The sequence below is a fragment of the Perna viridis genome, chromosome 8 (assembly GCF_037379345.1).
Source record: "Perna viridis isolate PV_CMFRI_1.1 ecotype Kerala chromosome 8, ASM3737934v1, whole genome shotgun sequence".
NCBI classification, from domain to species: Eukaryota; Metazoa; Mollusca; class Bivalvia; order Mytilida; family Mytilidae; genus Perna; species Perna viridis.
In genome coordinates this window covers 2,071,417-2,092,614 of record NC_142452.1, presented here as the reverse complement: position 1 = coordinate 2,092,614, position 21,198 = coordinate 2,071,417, and the positions used below count along the sequence as shown (strand labels likewise).

At 33.7% G+C, this 21,198-nt stretch overlaps 1 protein-coding gene across 20 annotated transcripts in view; it reads left to right on the top strand.

The window, feature by feature from the left end:
- Nucleotides 1–19,269, top strand: part of LOC148608912 (transcription factor ETV6-like) — a 53,645-nt gene extending 34,376 nt beyond the window's left edge. For 9 of the 20 annotated variants that reach the window (XM_088543272.1, XM_088543276.1, XM_088543274.1 and 6 more), the window contains 8 exons: nucleotides 9,004–9,111; nucleotides 11,063–11,164; nucleotides 13,790–13,870; nucleotides 14,527–14,721; nucleotides 15,081–15,158; nucleotides 15,443–15,574; nucleotides 16,415–16,658; nucleotides 17,231–19,269. In XM_088543272.1, the coding sequence (XP_088399398.1) occupies nucleotides 9,004–9,111; nucleotides 11,063–11,164; nucleotides 13,790–13,870; nucleotides 14,527–14,721; nucleotides 15,081–15,158; nucleotides 15,443–15,574; nucleotides 16,415–16,658; nucleotides 17,231–17,996 (1,706 nt within the window). In that variant the 3' untranslated portion in view covers nucleotides 17,997–19,269. Of the gene's footprint in view, nucleotides 1–8,606; nucleotides 8,749–9,003; nucleotides 9,112–11,062; nucleotides 11,165–12,692; nucleotides 12,918–13,789; nucleotides 13,871–14,526; nucleotides 14,722–15,080; nucleotides 15,159–15,442; nucleotides 15,575–16,414; nucleotides 16,659–17,230 lie in introns of those variants that run through there. The other 11 variants (XM_088543281.1, XM_088543283.1, XM_088543282.1 and 8 more) reach the window with 7 other exon arrangements.
- The last annotated feature ends 1,929 nt before the right edge of the window (nucleotides 19,270–21,198 follow it).

Sequence of the window (21,198 nt, the reverse complement as noted above, 5' to 3'; positions counted from 1 at the left end):
AACGAAAATGTTTGTAATTAACTTAATCTTTTTGACATTTTTAAAAAGTTTTCACCAATATCTGCCCAAAGAGAAAAAAGTTGCCATATCCTAAATCAGTAAGATTTAAAAATCATTCCAATTTTTGTTATGTTTTTTTTTTTTTAAATGGCACAAAGAATAATTACCTATTCATACGTGAAGTAATAGAGACAGCCACTTCAAACTTTTGTTTTCATTTTTTGGCGTTACTCGTCGTGGTTTGAGACATAGATATGGCCTTAGCGGGGTTACTTACCGCAATAAGTGTCAGAACGAACCGTTAGTACTGTCCAGCCGAGATATTTACATTAAATTTTGTTTCTTCAAAACCTATTAATTTAGTTCTTTTTCTTAAATGATGTTGTCACCTACGTTTTTAATAGCCCGTAATGCGACATGATGAGGTGTTGCGTGATACACTCTGTTTTATTAAAGGTGCATGCCCATCCGTCTGTGGTCACATGAAAAAAAGATTGTTGATTACTATAAAATAAATATCAGCACAATCCAAGTTATTGCTTCCGATTCACTAATTATGTAGTTTTAAACTTTTGTCATTCTTGGTCAATGTCATTATTACAGTAATTTTTCGGTCGTCAACACAATCAACACCGATTTGAAGTTATTATTTCTAAGATGAAACAAGATATCTTTAGTTAGAATCCATGTCTTACCAAGCTTGACACAAACTAGCTGCAGTGGTGTAGCTCCTTCGACATAACTGTACTGGAGCAAGTCAACGAAGATATATGATTCACTCAGTATTTTCTAAAACACAGTTTTTAATCACACTACCATCATGTTTTGAATAGGTCAATGAGTGTCAATGCTACATCAGATTACAAGGACCCCGATGTAACAAAAACATTGTATACTATACATGACAGATATGTTGTCGTACCAGCAGACAAAGCCCAAAGCAACGTTGTTTTTGTCTGCAAAACGTCGTACATAAAATTACTATTATCAGTGGTAGACTTAGAAAATAATAGCAGTAATAAGACATATATTGCTACCATACTCTCCAAAGAAGAAACAGTAGAAAACCATAAATCTATGTTGTCTTCTTTTGATGCCTGCTGTAGACGATGATTTTGATCTGCCGTCTATATACTAGATTCCTAGACTCCACAATAATCCATAGAAACAATGTTAGATAGCTGGATCTGCAAAATGTATCACCAAACTTCTTTCAAAACTTTCAATTTCTATCTGCTGTCTCCAGTCCTACAACGACACTTATTATTTCAGTAGTGGTATTAAGTCAATGTTGATCCTGAAAAATAAATCGAAAGATCTTCTGGAAACCCTCAATTAAAGATTATTATCAGAATACAATAGCATTAACACCTATGATTTTTCAACTCTATATACTTCTGTAACCCATATTCAGTTAAAATCCCCACTCAAAAACATTATACAAATGTACATCGTTGTTACTCCTAAAACGACGGTACACCTGGATACAAATGCGTAGTTCTTGGTAGAGATTCCTTATACTTTGTAAAACAAAACAATTCCAAATCATCTTTCAAATATACCGAAAATGTTTTCAAAATGCTGGAATTTTTTCATCGTCAACATATTTGTCTACTGTGGAGGACGCGTTTTTCAACAATAAGAACAAATTGCGCTCCTCTACATGGTTGCATATCCCTTCAGTCATAAAAGGCTGAATTTATAATTGATCTGATCCAAAAGGAAGAACAGCGTTTAGTTTAAACTCAGTTTCCGCTACCTAGATGGCGTGGAATCGTTGATCAATCCTAGTTTCGGGGATTTTATACATTTTATCTACCCCATACAGACGTGAGATAAAGGATACTACAGATACTGCGAAATCAGCCTCATATCTTAATCTACACTTACAGATCGATAGAAAAAGAAAATTATTGACCAAACTATACAAAAAACACGATGCCTTTTTTTTTATTCTGTCTCGTCAACTTTCCTCTCATCTGTGACAACATCCCTTCAGCACCTGCATATGGAGTGTTCACAATACGTTATGCCAGAGCTTGCCGAAACTACACAGACTTTTTGTATTACGCTAGACTTCTTACAATAAGGTTATGTTGCTACAAGAATGGAGTCATCACTGCAGAAGTTTGATGGTCTCCATCATGAGCTCTTGATCCTTATGGTGTATCCATCTGCACCATGAAAATCAATTGTGTGATAGTTTTACTTTCCTCTTTCGTCTACCCCGAACTTGACTTTTTTATAAGCAACCCAGCGGGTGTTTCTAGAGGACGCTTACCCTACCGGTACACTTGGTCCATGCTCCCAGTTTTAATGGAGTCCAAGTTGCTCATTTACACTTGTCACTTTGTATGTATTATTATTCACGAAGAACTGGAGTTTCAGCTATAATCTTGGTTACTCTGATGTATGATCTTGTTTATTTTGGTTCGCTACATTGTATGTGTAGATCGTTTCTTGTCATTCAGGTCATGTACTTTCATTATGATGTATTTGAATCGTCATCGTCTTATTATGGACGTTCCAGGTTCTTTTTATTTAAACCCTTTATGGGATTCCATGAAGAGTCGATCATAGTTTTTTTTTCAAACTTAGAATCTTCGTACTTAAAGACGTCAAAAGTCTGGAGTTTTTGTATCGACAATATATGTATCCAGTGTTGTTGACGTGTTTTCCAACAGAAAGGATACAAGTTGCGCAATGCTCGCTACTCGATGACCGTTTCCTTTTCTCATATGAGACTAACTTAATAGTTATTTTGTCTAAAAGAATTAACATCGTTTAACTAGTTAACTTCTTAAAGAGTTCAATTGCAACAAGATTCAAGTCTTGGCAAGAAAGATTTTTTGCTCATTAAAAGTTCGGGATAGACGAAAGAGGAAAGGAAAACTATGACAGGTTGAAGAAATCGGTTCTTATGTTGGGATGAATACACCGTAACGATCCGCGAGTTCATGGTGACGACCATGGAACTTCAGTATTGATGACTTCAACATACAATGTAACCCTATATTGTACATGCTTTTATAATAATGTGTTCCATTTAGGGTATAATCTTTAGTTCCTTTTGGTCTCATTCCCTTTACAAAACACCGATAATTGTATATTTATGTGAAGTATTTTTTTAGCAAATTTCTTTTTCTTCTTCTTCTTTGTAGTAATTGTCGTTAATATTCTCAAAGATAAGTTGTAGCAATATTAAATCTATAGAGTATAATACATGCACATTCTCAACTGTGCAGTTTCTACCCGTAGTTAATAGTTAATGGTGAGAGCAATCATCATTGTTTAGCAACAAATTTTGACCAGAAAGCTTTGGTACTTCTTGTATAGAATTATTTTGAATTAGATCTTCCTAATTATTTGATTGTAATGGTGTTGATGAGAGGTTACTATTTAAACACGTGAAATTTGCAATAGTTATGATTATTCTTTTTTGTACTTGATAATCAAGATTATAATTTTTACTTTACACAGCACTGTCAAGAAAATGATTATAGAAATAATAATGATCAGAATAAAAATTACTGCCTTATGTGGCGAAGTATTTCCAAAACCTTTAGGTATAATAGTTTTCCATTGATACCGTTATCATCATTTGTCCATTGTTCTCACTCCCTGATATTTCCTTTCGTCGTGCTTTTTATAAAATTTTAATTTTTCATATGTAAATAACACAATGGTAAATGGTACTTTGAGCAATACAAAATAAATCAGACTGCCAAAGATCTGCAGTACAGACCATGTGACATATCAATTTTCCTGATCTATACCTCGGCCCAATGACAATTAGGGATTTGTAGTGTTGGCCAAAGTACCATTACATCTTGTTGCATGTAAGAGATATATTTTTTCTTGCACCATTTGTTTCATTAAGGATTTACCCACGTTTCTTTTAGATATGTTTAAAAATATTAAAAAATTAAAACATGATTGTAAACAATAACATTAAAAAAAATTGAATGTTAAGTATTGGTTAGGTATTACTCAACTTGAATATTGCTACACAGCAGAAGGATTTAATTGACAAGTTGTAAGGTTTAGCAATTGACTTTGTAATCAGAAGATTGAACGAAATAAACTTTTTTTAGCTCCTTTTAATTCTACATGGTAGCCATTCATTGAACCATTTTGTGGGAAAAATATATTACCAAACTACTAGATATAAGTATCTTCAGATGTAGATGTAGATCGTTATTGTTTCCTGTGTTCACGTTTTAGACCTTGATTTTGTGGTTTGACGTATTTGTATTACGTCTGCTGCTTTGTGTTCATGTATAGACCATGTTTTGGGGGGTTTTGACGTATTTGAATTACGTCTGCTGCCTTGTTTTCACTTTTAGGCCATGTTTTTGGGGGGTTTTGGCGTATTTGAATTACATCTGCTGCTTTGTGTTCACGTTTAGACCATATTTTTTGGGGTTTTGACGTATTTGAATTACGTCTGCTGCTTTGTGTTCACGTTTAGACTATGTTTTGGGGGGTTTTGGCGTATTTGAATTACGTCTGCTGCTTTGGTATTTTTTGTCGATATTTATTTGTTCATCTTCATGAGTTTAAGATTTAAAATTAAAACAGTACTTATGTTCTTAAAAGAAGTATCATTAATTTAAAGATATGATTACAGTCATTTGAACCTTAGTAATTTCTAACACTGCCATTGTGCTTATTCAATTCATTAATTACTTCCCCTCTGTGGATTTTTTAAAAACCTGATTTCATTCTAAAAGACAAGCAGTTTAAAAAGTGAACATTATACATGTAGATAAATCGTGAAAAAGAAAAAAATCTTACTTTTACATTAAAGTGTTATCTACATAATAGGAAAGGGAACATATATAGTGAAAAGTAACCAATGCACCATCGTACACAAAATACTTACAGTCTATCTATTGCAAACGCCGGGGAACAAGACATTCATCTGTATTTTAACCTTAGTTGTTCATCTTGATTGAATGGTCTTCTTCTGGTTTTTGTCGTGTTGTTAATAAGTTTGGTTGTACGTCATTCGATGGTTTTTCCACATTTTGTCTCGGCAGTTTCGGCAGTTTTCGGCAGTTTCCGAAGCAAAAATTTAACATTCTATTTAACAGTGTTTGACAAATCTATTAATGAAATAATATTTTCTGTATTCCATATTTGATGGTTTCTTTCCTAGCCTCGGTGAATGAGCACGAATTGATGTTGAATTTCCGTATTTATAGGTGGTTAGTTTCCTGTTATACGTTTGTCGAAGATTCCAGAAATTGTTTTGCAGGTCGAGATCAGGTCACCTCTCAAATAGCGGTATCTCAATGTTTGGAGTTACAGAAAAAAACACCTTCCTTCAGTTTAACAATAGTTTCCAAAACAATTTGAATATTACCAATCTTTGTTATGCGAATATAGGATATAAAAATTGTTGTTGTTGCATGTTTAAGATTTGGTTCCCTTGATTACTCTTTAACACAAATTGATGGCAGATATCATGCAAAATGGGAAATGTGTCCATTTTTTTTTTTTTTTTTTTTTTATGGAAGGGGAATTAATGGTACATACCTAGAATACTTATGTATTATATTCAAGAATGACAAGTCATTACCATATATTTAGTTGTTTGACCCTTATCTTGTCTTTCATACAGTTTTGTTGTTAAAATTAGTACCTAATAAAATTACACCTCATAATGTTCTGATATTTCTTAATTGGTCAGCAATTCATTAGATAAGACGGATTATAAGTTGGGTATGATTGATGCAAGGTACACACCCCAATACAAAGCTGAAGAAAGATAAATAATTTGCCAAGAAAGTACACCCATTTTATTGAGCTTGTGTAGCATTTATTGTTAAACGTTTATATCCTTGCAGCTTGCAAATACAAATATAGCATACCATTGGTTTCAAATATGACGTCTTATTATTGACAAATCTTTTTTACCGTTATCATGTCCGTTATAAACAGGAAGTTGATGTTTCCACCTCCATCAACAGATCAATTTGTGGATTATGTTATTTGGCTAGTGATTGTCCCTGGATTGTGTTCTTTGTTTGGTCGTTGTACTGGGATTGTGTTCTCCGTTTGATGGTTACCCTGGATTTTTGTTCTTTGTCTGGTCGTTGTCCCTGGATTGTGCTCTCCGTCTGATTGTTACCCTGATTCTCTGTTTTCTATTTGGTCTCTTTCCCTTAATTGTGTTCTTTGCCTGGTGGTTGTCTCTGTATTGTGTTCTTTGTCTTGTGGTTGTCCCTGGATTGTGTTTTTTGTCTGGTCGTTGTCCCTGGTTCGCGTTTTTTGTCTTGTGATTTTCCGAGGAATGTGTTCTTTCTGATTTACATTCTAATCCTGGTCCCCATGATATCTCTTTCCACTTGTTTTATTATTATTGCTTGGTTGAAATAATCATCACTTGAAATCATTTTTAAAGATACCATCACTTCTGAATAACAGCAAAATTTTAAAAGCAGTTTCTCGGCAGTTAGGGTATCAAAGATTTACATGGTTATCATGTTCTAAGCATTTCAATTATGTCTACATCTTTTAAATACTACTAAGCAGTTGACTTATAACAATGATGTCATAACCAAGCAATATTTTCATAAGATATTTTATCAATAAGTGTAACAAAAAAATTACCGAACACTTGTCTGATCCACAATGAAGTCAAGTCCAAATTAAATCTGATGAAATAAATATTACACCCACTAGAGTAGCTGGTACCACAATGGTCCTGGTTAATGACAAAATATTTCTATGTACAAAGATATTTCTTCCGATAACAATATTTGACATAAACGTTTAATACGGAAATTTTTGATCGTATTTATTACTTCTCTTACGAACTTCACAAAAAAATTACGTCGTAGAAAAACGGTGGTTTTGCGATATTAATTTTACAACAAATGTTTTCTATGCGTTTCATAAACTAGTTTTCGCTTTTCGTCCTTTTTATTTTTTTTATCATCAGATATTTACACATTTAATTAAATAACAGAAAAGTATATTTGTGATGTCTTCTGCTACACCGAACGTCACACATGTGTTTGTTTCCGTTGGTTTATTTGTTTGTTTGTTTGTTTTTGTTTGTTTTTTGTTTGTTTTTTGTTTTTTATGTTTTGTTTTGTTTTTTTTTTTGTCTAATATGAAATGGCGTATTGCATATTTTTGATTTTGCTTCCTTCATATAATTTGCTTCTTTTTTTTTGAATATTGTTTGTTTTGACATTTTCCAGTTTCGTTAAAATATTTTCTATCAATAAAAAAGCACCAAAGCTACTGTAAACAGTATACACGTAAAACAATCGAGTGTTTCATAAATTTGCAGTTTTAGATATTACAGAACATATTTTTGCGTGAGTGTGAGATATGTAAATAAAAAACAACAAACAAACAAAAACATACCAAATTCTGTAGACATTTCTAGGAATTGACATTTTGTAGGTTTTGTACTTTATTTATTAGTATACTGTATATGTCATATTTGTGTTGTCTGTTGTCTGTTGTCTGTATGAGTTGGCCTTGATTTTTTAAATCTTCAATAAAAACATTGTGCTTTTTTACTTGTTATTATTCCTATATATATTGTTTAACCTCACATCTCTCCATGTCCACTAAAAAATTCTCCTACAAGAAAATACGATACACCTGGGCGACTAATGAAAGAAAAATCAGGAGATCCAAGATTAGAGCAATACTAATAAAGAACATATTCAGATGATAACGACTAGAAAAGGATACTAGACACATACAACAAAGACATATTTGATACCAGGCGAATCAATATTGAAGGGATATTGTCATAAATGAAAGGAAAGTAGACGATAAGAAATGAGAAGTTATTGCATGTGATGTACAGTTTAGAATTGAGTTTCCTTTCCCATCAATCTTTTAAAGGTCAATACATGAGGCTGGCTTCATAGCGTCTACAACATTTTATCTCAAGTTCTATGTATAAGTTGATTGTTTAAAGACAAAACTTCATGTATGTAGCAGAAACTGATATCAAAGGATCTGACTTAACGATGTTTTTTTTCTTTTGAATCAGATCAACTATTGAGTCAGCCTTATATGATTGGACGAATATGTCAGCGAGTAGCAGAACACAATTTTTTCTTAATTGAATGCCGACTGCCTGTTGGAAAACACGTCTGCCACACTGACAAATATGTTGTCGGTAAAAAAATTCAACATTTTGATAACATCTTCGGTATAAAATTAATCCCCGTTTCTCTCATTGAAATTTCGTCAAAAGCTTATTTCATGTCCTGTTAGATCCTAAATGATTTAAATGTATAAAACAAAAATAATAGCAACAGTAATAATAAAATAAAATGGAAATGACTTGAATTAGAATAGCAATTATTATTATTATTATTATTATTATTATTATTATTATTATTTATTATGTATTTATTTATGTTTATCGTTTGATCATACGTTCTCTATGGAGTCAGTAGTGTCAACATACATGTATGACCTACTTCCTAGACTACCAGTATTTTAGTGTGTTTTTTTAATCAATTCTATTCTTTCATATCCTAAAAATTTTGACAAATAGTCTACTTAGTAAAAGAAATAATAAACAAATCTGATATTTAAAGTTGATTTTTATTTCGCTAACGTGTGATGTTTTTTTTTCTCTGGTGATATGAAGTTAAATGACAATAAAGTTAAATGTTCTGATTACCTTAGCTTTAATCGGGATTTTTAAAACCGCTATCATCTTCTGAATGGATAGAAAACAGGACGAAAGTTTCAACTTGTTTGGTATGTTTTCTGTATACTACAAAAACTCCATCTTATAACGGGGTTCTGCGATTTTTTACAATTAATGAGTAATTTTTAAAAGTGAGTAAACGTACGCGCAGCGACCTAAATTTGATTTAGTTTTTACTTATTTAGGTGTAGAGAGTATCCAGGGTAATGTTAAGGCAGCGTCACTTGGTGGGGATGTGTCACTGGGTGGGGATGGAAATGACCTCCAATGAAATGTGTTATATGGTTGGTTTCATTTTGTTTTAGCAAAACATCCAGTGCAATGGAGCAAACATGAAGTAGCAGTTTGGTTAAAATGGTGCTCAGAAGAATATTCTATTGAACCCATACCTCCAGACAGAGTCGACATGAATGGTAGGCCATTGTTGTGCTACAAAATTTTATCGTTTTTTTTAACTGTACTTGATGCAGTGTGTAGCTGCCTGCTCGGTGACATATTAGTTTAGATGTGCGTTTAAACCTCTAAAAAATATTTTTTTATTAAAGAATCTGTCATACGTTCACATCAAAAAGAAAGTAGAATTAATGAAATCTTACTTTATTTTGCGTTTTAAATAAAGTGCAGATTTTAGTTGCAGTTCTCATTTTATACAGTATATTGCACCATATTGGTTCCCAATTAAATGCTTAATGTCAAAGTTACAAATGTTTTAATGGCAAAGAAATACTTGCACCCACACATCTTTTAAAAGTTTATGCTTATAAGAATGTCACCTTCCTAACCTTTCATTAAACAAATTTAAAAGTTATCATTTTTAATATAAAATTTACAAATCCTGATATTTCTGCACTATAAATGTTTGTTACTGGTAGATAATCTAAGTATGGCTTAGATGTTGCCGGTTGAACTGTCTCGTTCAGTTCGACATCCTTATAACGCTGCCGTCCAATAAAACTCGTCGTTTATCAGGAAGTATTTTTCTTCCGGGTTCCGGCAGACATACAATATTATCTTTATATGGTATTAAATCTCCGATTGAGATATGAGTTCAGTTCCGTAACCACGTTGGTTATGCTATCAGTCAATATATATTCAAAAGGCTATAATTAGACACGATGTATTTAGAGAATGCAATATAGAGTCCTGTACCGACTCTTTACCGCGTTGCTGGAATGATGTAAATTAAATGTTTATGTTACTTTTTTACCATAAATTAATCAAATAGGATGCTGCACACCTTAGTTATTTGGGCCTAATATGGGTTTCAATAAGGATATAGGAGCTTTACACCTTGTATTTTTTTGTATATGGCAAATGTCATCTCCTTTTGCAATGTTGTGTGCAATAACGATGGCTGGTCAAGATTAATGATATACGCCACACCATATTTACGATCGGAAACACACCAATGCTACTTACAGTAACAGAAAATGTTTATATTGATAACGTGTTGCTTCATTTGTAAAATATTTATTTTTATTAACGAATAAGAGGGAGAAAGAAACATGCATATTGATGAATACTGATATCATTTTGCGCGTACAGTTTGATATGCAAAATATTTTCAATGTTTTTTACAAAGACACAGTAAATACCTCTTTTTGACGTCAAGATATTTTATAAAATTAAAACATTTAAAAAGCTGTAGTAGTTCATGTAATTAATTCCCAAAATCTAGTAGTGTTTATTGGTTTGGCGACTTGTGTGTTCCCTTTATAAAGACGGCTTAGCAATACCGGAAGTACAAAGGAAGAGGAATCATACGTTGTCAGGAAGAAATATAACCTACTAAAACTGTAGGTACACTAAGTACTCAAGCCGGGTAAACATATCTTTCTGCACATTAGACACCTGTTACACTTCTCATTGAGGGTCAAGTCTGGCGAGGAATAATATTTATGGACGATAGAGGACGTACGGCATAACTATACGTTTTATTCAATATAAAATATGTTTGACTGTATGTATCAGGCACATGAGTATGAATTATCTGTTTCCTATATTATGAAATATGATTTACAAGACTTGTCGCATTAAATATTGCATGGGATGATGTCCATGACCATGATGTTAACGCCTGTACCGATACAGTATCATGTAGATGTGCTACTAAATCTCACATGAGACTAAGTTCATCATTTACAAATTACTGTAGATATTATTACAAGAATCCGGCTAGTTACAATTATTTTTTTCTTCAAATTAAACATTTTGTGACATGTAGAGGACAAACAAATCTTGTCCAATACGATTTTTGTCATGTGTTTCCTCGTTTCCCGGAACGGACTTTCATATCCGGTTATTATCAAGTTGATTAAGATTTTAAAGACATATTTATATGATTTTATCACATTGCCTTTTCAGGTAAGGCTTTATGTCTTTTGAAGAGAAGCGATTTTATGGAACGTATTCCAAAGAACGGCGATTTATTGTTTAATGCATTACAGAAATTGATTCAAAGCAAAGGTATGGTGCTTGTTGCCAATTAAGTGCTACATTTGTCCTCACTGGGACTCTAAAATGAGACTTTTAATTCCAGTCGTATTTCCTGTATTGTCTTTATTATTATTATTTATTGTACTTAAAACAAAAAATACTGCATAAATTGTGAATTACTATTTCCTTTTTGTCGATAGACATGCTATATTAGTTTTATGCATTCGATGCTTGTGTGTAAATTTACGTCCCATCATATGTACTGTTCCAAAGCCTAAGCTTTACGTAGTTTTTTGTTTTGTTTTGTTTGTTTGTTTTTCAGCTCACCCAGCCGAAGGACATGTGAGCTATTGCCATCACTTGGCATCCATCGTCGTCCGTCATCGTTAACAATTTTTCAAAACTCTTCTCCTTTGGCACTACTTGACCAATTTGAAACAAACTTGGTATGAATGTTCCTTGGGGTATCCTGCATAGAACTGGAGTTGAGATTTTTGATCCGTTGAAAAACATGGCCGCCGTCACTGAAAATAGAACATAGGGGTCAGACAGTGTTTTTTCGCATATATTTCCAAAACCGTCAGGTTTAGCTGAATTATTTCAATTGCTGAAATGATCCTCATTATAAAGCATAGAAAAGTCTCTAAGAGATCAAAGTTTATTGCCCTTGAAAGGTGAAAAAAGATGTTTGTTTTTTCAGTTTTCAGCCAATATCTAGAAAACTATGATAGTTGAAAACTTTCAATTGCTGAAATTATCCTTATGATAAGTACTACCAAAATCTTTTTGAGTAAAAATTGTTGGACAACTCCTTATTAAATTTATTGCCATTGAAAGACAAAATTTAATAGGATAGCGATTTAGGCTCATGGGAGCCTCTTGTTTTTTCCCCGCGTTACCATGATTATTATTTTACCTCGCCTCGTTATATATGTTGGACGACAATATTGTTTACCTTGAATTGTCTTGTTTTGTCGATGTTGAGCCTGATTTCAGTGATGCTTTATTTGTATTGGTTTTCATTATACAAATGTATTTGAGCTTATAATAAATTTTCACAATAACAAATAAAGCAAAACATAACAAACCATCGAAACAATAAATTGTTGTGCACTTTTTACCATCGAGTTTAGCTATTTCTTCGGATTTTTATTTAGTTGTGTCATGGTAACCGATGTTGAGAGTTATAAGACTTTTATTAAAATTTGTTTTGATTTGACAAAATCTGTGCTGTTATGGGAATATGAAAACACATATTGTGTTGTCTTTGTATTTTAATACATGTTGGTCAAGGAATCAATCGTCAGAGCTCTGGGCATCTGCTATAATTTTAAAAGTCTAGAAATAGCCGAGTGACATAAAAAAAACAACGTATGTCTTTAACTTTTTTTATTGTTTTAAGACGCCCAAAAATATTACTCCAAAACCTCAGTATCACTTCATTTGGGTTTAAAATGCGTAGTTAAGTGTTACAGAGGTTTTGATAGATTTGATAGAATAATGCATAAATATAATATATATATATATATGTGAATGGCCTTTTAAACACTTCCTCTTCTTTTGGTCAAATGATATACCGAGATAGCGAAGCAGGAAGTATAGTGTATAAACACTGCTTACAATACGTTACTATCTGTTTACATAACACGTATGTCTGAAGGACCATGGCTTATATTTCAACAATTGTTTTAGGTTATATATTTATTTCACAGAAATTAGTTTATTATTGACTAAGGTTTTATCTAAGTGATTCTGGAGTCAAAATATAACGTGCACTAAGCAGGTAGGCGATTGAAAAAACATGTCGTAGATTGTAATGTGTGTTTTTTTTTGTTGTTTTATTATTATTTGCAAATTGACCAGATTTACATTCCAAAAGAAAATTATTATATACAAAAGGAATGATATTAGTGGCTTAAGATTTTAAAATTTAAAAGTATAAAACAGTAGCAGAAAGAAGGTTCATTTTTCTGTTTTTGTAGGTTCTATTTACTTTTTTCTGTGTATATTGTTTTGTTTTGTTTTGTATGTTTAGATTTTTTTCTTATGAGTAAAAATGCATGCATTTCTTATGAAAGGACAAAAACTCATCCGAATGTTTTATTATCTATATAGATAAATGGAATTTTGACTTATTTTTTATGCATTCAAAGTATATTTCAGTGAAAGATGACGTTCACAAGTTCCCGCTTCACCTTTGATCTTGAAATGACACGAAAGTCCCCGCATCACCTTTGGTCTTGAAATGACAAAAAAGTCCCTGCATTACCTTTAGTCCTAAAAGGACACAAAAGTTCCCGCATCACTTTTGGTCCTGAAAGTACACTAAAGTTCCCGCATCACCTTTAGTCCTGAAATAACATGGAAGTTCCCGTGCCTTATTTAGGGTTTGACTAATGTGTTTCTTGTAAATTTTGTTGTAAATGCTAAGTATCTATAAGCTTTTTCTCGACGATTGTTGTTTAAATACTTCACACCATTTCTTGCTTAATTACATAATTAAATAGTTGTTTTTATTAAGTGGGAGGAGTAATTGTGAAAAAGGGGGGTGGTGTTCTTGATGTTTAAACGGACATTTAGGTTGCGTCGTTGGTTCACGGAATTAACTGAATCCTGATTTCTACAAACCACATCATGTTTATTTTTCCTTTTCAGTTAACCACAACATTCCAATGACGTCTGTTTGTAGCATCAGTGGCGGCCAAGTCCCGCTTAGTCCGTTCCACATCAAGACAGGTAATACTTAGTGTCATCATTTGTGGATATTGGTTTTTATACTCGCCACACGAAATGACGAGGTATTATGTAATACCTTCCAAAAACTTGCGTGTCAGTCTGTCTGTTCGTCCCCCGACAGTTTCCAGTTGATAACTTGAGAAGGGATCAATCATTTTTTTTTAAACTTTGCAGTTATTTAGTACCATAACATACATGTAAAGTTTTCTTGTTAGGCTATTTTGAAGACTTTGCAATCCCCCTTTTTTCACCATTACGTGGGGGGTATCACTTATTATGATCATGAGCAAAACAAAAAGTATCCAAACACTTTATCATCAACATTGACTAGACCTACACTATATGCCAAATGTTTCCTAAAATAAGTTTTCTTGTTCTAATCTAGCAATGATATTTCTGGATCCCAGAGCAAAGTTATTGACAGATCCTCCGTTTTCTATATAAAAGTAACCATCATTACCATCTTGTTATTGCTGATCAGTATATCAAAAAACGTAGCTATCAGCAATGTGATCAATGATCGTGATCATCATTATATTAATGATATGTACCCAATAATGCTTTGTAGCAAGAAAACTCCTTCCCGAGTAATTTATCTGTGAAAAATATAAAAATTGTATCCAGAAAATCGTATGAATTGATCTCTCTTTTTTTAGAACCATTATCACCTATGATGCATTTATTGACGTCATCGAATACTCACACTACATCTATGCACGCGCCTAGCCTACCACGTCATTGTGTTCCGATATTACCTCGTCCGGTGACATCAGTTCTCCCGTCAACAGGAAGCAATTCTGTGATCCACAGTAGCAAGCCTTATAACAGCACAGTGTCTACGTTGCCAGGTAGTCGTACTATTAGTGTTTTTACCGGGAAATTTAGTACTTGTAGCTGAGGTGAATCCTTGCGTTTTATTTATTTAGTTCAGTATTTTATAAATAAACTTTAGAACATTAAGCTACCATATCAGTTGCAAGAAATGTTGTCTTTATGCTTTTACACATTTTTTGTTTAGCTAAATTTACATGTTTCTGAATTTCTCTGTAGGCTAATTTGACCCCAGTCTAGGAATTTCATTTTGTTGACATATAGCAAGTCATGTATGAAGTAGATTAGTGGATTAATTAGGGACCTATTGGTAAAACTCAATCATGCTTGAATGTAGAATGAATGAGTGATAATTCTTGACTTGATTTTTTGAATACAGGAATTTTAAGTCCAGCGCCCAGTAATGTAGATACGGAGAGTGCCTCTAGCGAAAGTGGTTCATTATCGGATCCTGAAGGTAAGAATCAATTCATTTAATGTCAGAAGCAGTTTGTATTGATTTCTAACATATTTTGTATGCTTGTAAATCTGAAACTCTTATTTTTTAAGTGGAATTGTCTGTCTATTTGGATTAAGTGACAATTCTTGTCAACATCGAAAACAGTTTTGAAAAATAAGTAAAAATGTTGTTTGCGTATCTGTTTACATTTTATTCGTTTTTGTTTTTTTTTATCACAAACTTTTTTATAACTCAACTAACAATGAATCACTTACATAAAACTTGATCAAAATTATTTGCAGTTCATGACAACGAAGACCACTCTGCAGATACAACAGACCGCTTGCTGCCTACAACAATCAAAACCGATATCCACTCTATACCATCTGCATTTCAGGCCGTTAATGCTAGTCTTAAACCCGAAGCTGGATCAGGTATGTTTCAGGCCGTTATTACTAAAGTCTTAAACCCGAAGCTGGGTCAGGTATGTTTCAGGCCGTTATTACTAAAGTCTTAAACCCGAAGCTGGGTCAGGTATGTTTCAGGACGTTATTACTAAAGTCTTAAACCCGAAGCTGGGTCAGGTATGTTTCAGGCCGTTATTACTAAAGTCTTAAACCCGAAGCTGGGTCAGGTATGTTTCAGGCCGTTATTACTAAAGTCTTAAACCCGAAGCTGGGTCAGGTATGTTTCAGGCCGTTATTACTAAAGTCTTAAATCCCAAGCTTGGTCGGGTATGTTTCAGGCCGTTATTACTAAAGTCTTAAACCCGAAGCTGGGTCAGGTATGTTTCAGGCCGTTATTACTAAAGTCTTAAATCCGAAGCTTGGTCGGGTACATGTATGTTTCAGGCCAGTTAATGCTAGTCTTATACCCGAAGCTGGGTCAGGTATATTTAATGCTGTAAATAGTAGTCTTAAATCCCGAGCTTGGTCAGTTATGGTTCAAGCTGTGAATATTTATTAATGTTAAATCTGGATCTGGGTCAGGTATGTTCTAGGCCGTTGATGCTAGTCTTGAACCCAAGCTCGGTTAGGTTATGTATTATGGGTCAGATAGTTAAAAATAGTCTAAACCGAGATCTGATACACGTAATGGGGTACTAAACAAAAAAAGGTTTTTTTTATATTTAAAATTATGTTCACTGTATTGTATCAAGCGATGAGTGAAACCTTGTTTTATTACTCTACCTTATTGTACGTCTTTAGATTTTCATTCCATTTTTTTATCCGGGTAAACCGTGTGCTTTATAGAAACTTGCATTTATTTTATAGAGTGTAGATTACTGTGGGAATTCATCCATCAACTTCTTCAAAACCCAGTATACAGTCAACTTGTTTGCTGGGAAAACGAGAAGGACCTTGTTTTCCGAATCAACAACCCTACAGGCCTGGCCCATATGTGGGGTCAGCAAAAGAATAGAACTAATATGACATACGAAAAACTTTCTAGAGCTTTAAGATATTACTATAGAATGAATATTATCAAGAAAGTATCAGGAAAACGCCTCACATACAAGTAGGTATTATAAATGAGGATATGTTAATTATTTTAGCAATTTTAAAAATGTACATATATGTATAGTCGAAATAATTAGGTTGTAGCCCAGATTGATGATGATTACTTAAAGTACTTTTATTCGTGGGTACCAATTTTCATGGTTTCGGTGGAAAAAACTCAGTGCGTAGATTCTTGGATTCGTGGATTTGACAATTATATCATACACATGAATGGATATTTCCTTTTCGGTGGGAATCAGATTTCGTGGTTTACTGTAACCAAACCTACGAAATCCTCGAAAAGTGCTACCCCACAAACAATAATGCTTCCACAGCATACTCTTCCTGTTTTAAAGGGACATAAGATGCCTCTTTTGATCCTTGAAGACTTTAAGCTCAATCAGCGACACTCCAGGCAAGATCGGAGTCTTTAAAATAAAATTATATAACGGCAAAATACAAACAACGATTTGTTTCTACATGTATTCTAGCAAAATAGTTCCATGTCTTCTATATTTGTATTTAATATCTATATTTATTTTTATGCATATGTTGGCGTCAACGAATCCTTACTTTATGATTTTGTGATAGGTTCATGCAACAGCCTTCGACGATACAAAAGGGTCAGCGGGGAGCGAAACCACATAATAGGTGTGACTTGCCTGTATTTCCATCCAATAGAGTTGTGTATCCTGGAATGAAAGAAGAGATAACAGACGAAAATAGTAGGAACGCTCCGGAGAGCCCTTTGGTCAAGAATGGAAGGCACACAAACCAGTCTCAAATAAATCGCCAGAATGATACTGATAAATTTAAAAACACCGAAATTACTTCAACGTCGAAATTTCCTCCTTCAAATCACGAGTTGAATAATTTTGACTCTAATTCTTATGATCAGGGACAGCATTCCAGTACAACAGGACACATTCTACGCCATCCTCCGCCTCGCTTTCATGTATCAACTTCATTTGATAAGAAACCTCACAGACTAACACCCCTCCTTTTAGGAACAAATTATCAAAACGAAACAGAATTTTCACCCGAGGTGAAATTGAATCTAAGTAACTTTAGTCTTCATAGCCCCGTGAATTTCGAACATTTAGATACGCACTCAAAATCATTAAAAAGACATTTTACCCCTACGCCAACTAGCTTCTTCGGTGGGCAGTTCAAAGGTGATCCACAAAACGAACCTGAAGACCTCTCTGTTACGTCATCAAAGAAAAGGCGGGAGTCTTCAGAAGATGGACTTTCACCAGACGACGGCAACCAAACACCCGTTTCTACTGATGAAGGAAACAAAATTTTGCCTTTGTTGATAAACTTCAGGAAAACACCCACAAGCTCGGACAGCTGACAACCAAACAGTCACAAACTCAAACAGCTGACAACGAGTGTTCGTGATAAATCTTGTGATATATAATTTTCTATCATTATTGGCTGTTTATATGTGATAAGTTCATTTAATTAATATGATTGACATTTGTTTTACTAGGCAAAACTGCATAGAAATTTAGCATGATATATATACTCAAATTTGTGAATCTTTGAATTATATTTACTCAGATAGTTTGACACATTTTACAAATCTAACATGATTAAGGATAAACTAATATGATCCAAATGATATAATAAACAACTAATCCATGTTTAGTCCTTTTTGTCGGTAATTGTAGTTTTATTACTAAAATATGAATTATTTAATCAATGATAAGATATTTGACCTTTGCTGCAAGGACTGAATAATTACAATGTTCCCAAATAGAAACTTTGGCGTAATGCAGCATCTCCATAAAAAATGTTGTCTTTAACACAAGGTTTACAAAGGTTACAAGTTATTCTGATTGAATTCGTATTTTATGTAATTGTTCATTTGGCAGTCGGTTTTTTAAAATAATTTACAGTATTGGCCGTTTTGTTAAATGTCAAATCGAAAAACTCAAAAATCACATACTACAGTTTTTCACCTTTTTTTTTTTTTTTTAGAATAAAACCAAAAAGGTTGTATTTTTAATTTAATTAAGCACCCTTTAGTATCAGTCGGATAGAGTGTTAGAGATCTTATAGATGTTGTTCCTTTTGTAACGGTAAAGATGATTTGATCTGTTCAGTGAATGTGGCTACTTGTCAACCTCACCACCATAATATTAAAGCATCTGTTTCTCCTTGTGTGTCCCACAGAAAGGCGGGCGGACGGACGCAAGTACAAATAGAAGCCCTGACATTAATGATGATTCTCCGTTACATTAATACCGCATGTGTCCATGTTCATTTTACTTAAATTAATTTTCACTTCACAGTAGAGTAGGTGTTACAATACTTTGTTAGTAATTGTAGAGTTTGCTACTCTTAAAAATCAGCATCTTGTGTTACTTTAAGTGTCACCAGAATTTATTTTATTCTGCAATAGCAAAGTGTACATAACAGCACCGTTTCCTGTTAAGCTTACAAAGCCTGCACATATCAGTGCCTTAAATTGCCTCACTAAGATGAACATTGTATCTTGTTGTGACAGTTTGTCTTTCATCATTATATTTTCATATCTATAGCTTTATACAAACTTATATAGTGCTTTTGATATTTAAATTAATTGTTATTGTAAATTGTTTTCAATAAAAAGTCGAAGACAATATTACCTTCCTTCACTCCACCATTTCGTTTGGAATGCCTGTATCAAGACAGAACCATTGCGGTACCAGCTGCTCCGGTGGTGTAATATCTATTTTGCCCGATTTGTTTTGGACTTGACTTGATAATAGATCGGATTAGTGTTCGGTAATTTTGTTGTTACCCTTTTTTCCAACAGATTTTCCCAAAATCTCTGCACCGTTTATTACTATCCTCTCTTGTAAACCACTGGACGAGGTTGTTTCTTGAAAATTGTTTTAACAGTGCACATGATCTTAGTTTTTTTCTGGTTGAATATTGGTTACAATTTTACTTTTAATTTTCTGTAATTTCAAATTTCTGTATGCATTTGTTGTTTTTATCTCGGCTTGTACTAGTTACACCACTATCCAAATTCTTCTGTCACACAAACAGCTCAGTCAATATAATATTTCTGATAATAAGGTCAGTATTGTTCTAAACAATTTTGGATATGTGAAGGATGCTTACTCTACCTGGTTGCTCACTTAAGTATATTAGTAGTTAAATATGCGTTTACTTTAGATTACAAATGTTATTTACCAAGTTACTAGCTTACTAGTTTAATTTAAACATATTTTAGTACTAAATTTACAGGCAATTGGATTGGACATAATTTATACCAACTTACAAATGTCCTTTCCACATAATTAATTACAAGAATGAACATATGTCAGCAACAAAACATAATATACAATGTAAAGAATTAATTACAGTATATATGTATATATAAACGTTTCAGAATGTGACGACTCTTCGCTACACGGCTCAATCGGATCAAATTGATACAGGAAAGATATGTAAACGTATAGAAAGGTCTGAAAAATTCCCAACGATGTTAAAACTCTCAAATTTGTTTGGTCGTTCCCTCCGCGGTACTCGAACTCGTACCGCTGTGACATCTAGGCAACACCGCCTGCACAAAGTCCAGCGCCCTAGACCACTCGGCCAGCTAGGCTATATGAAAATACAGGTCTATATTTTCTATAATGTTCTTCATAGATAGCTCAGCCTATATTCCTCAAATAAATTTATTTCATAGTATAATTAGGACCATTCATGTGTTTTCCCGTTTACTCAATGAGGCGGGTAATTGACCTCAATACTTATAAACCGGTAGGTTGTTTTCACTAAGACACCATTAAAAGCCGTGTTCATGTGTCAATTTGAGTAACATTATTAGTCGTTTTTTTTTTGTTGGATCTGTGCCTGTTAAGTTGCTTTTTGTATTATTGCCTGATGAAAATAACTGAAGCAATGCGAAATGTCATGATCAGATGTTATCATTCTGTGTTGTTTGCTGTTGATACAAAGAGCCAATACACGACCGTCGTAAGACCAACATGTCTCCATTTGGTATTGAAAACGAAGCTTGCTTAGTTCATCCATGAGTCTTTGTCGTCGGGTGTCAAAAGAATAGGCCCGCAGCAGCGCTAAGCTTGTCGTAAAAAGCGACTAAATAGTGCTCAGAACCCTGGTCGGCGGCTAGGGTGCTTTGCCCACAGAACAACTAGGTTGTGTGCCCCAAGTGGTAGAATGGGGTACCTCTGGCATGTTACATGCTGGGGTCGTCAGGCCATAATACGGAAAACCTGACCGCAAACCATAGTGGTGCAACGTGTTGGGGAAGATGTCACGTTCCTCACACGTTAAAGAAGCCTTCCGGAGTAGGAACCATACGGCTCCGCCACAGGAGGCTAAATTGCCCGACCTTATCCACCTTTCGCATTTCCAGTGGCAATCAATTATCCTTGTGCCCCATCCCATTTTTTATTTCATCATCATTTCATTTTCATTTTATCATCCATTTCATGTTCATTGCCTGAATATAGCTGAAATATTGCTGCTCGGTCGTTAAACCCCAACAATCAATCAATCAATCAATCAAGCTATCTGTTATGAATAATTTATTT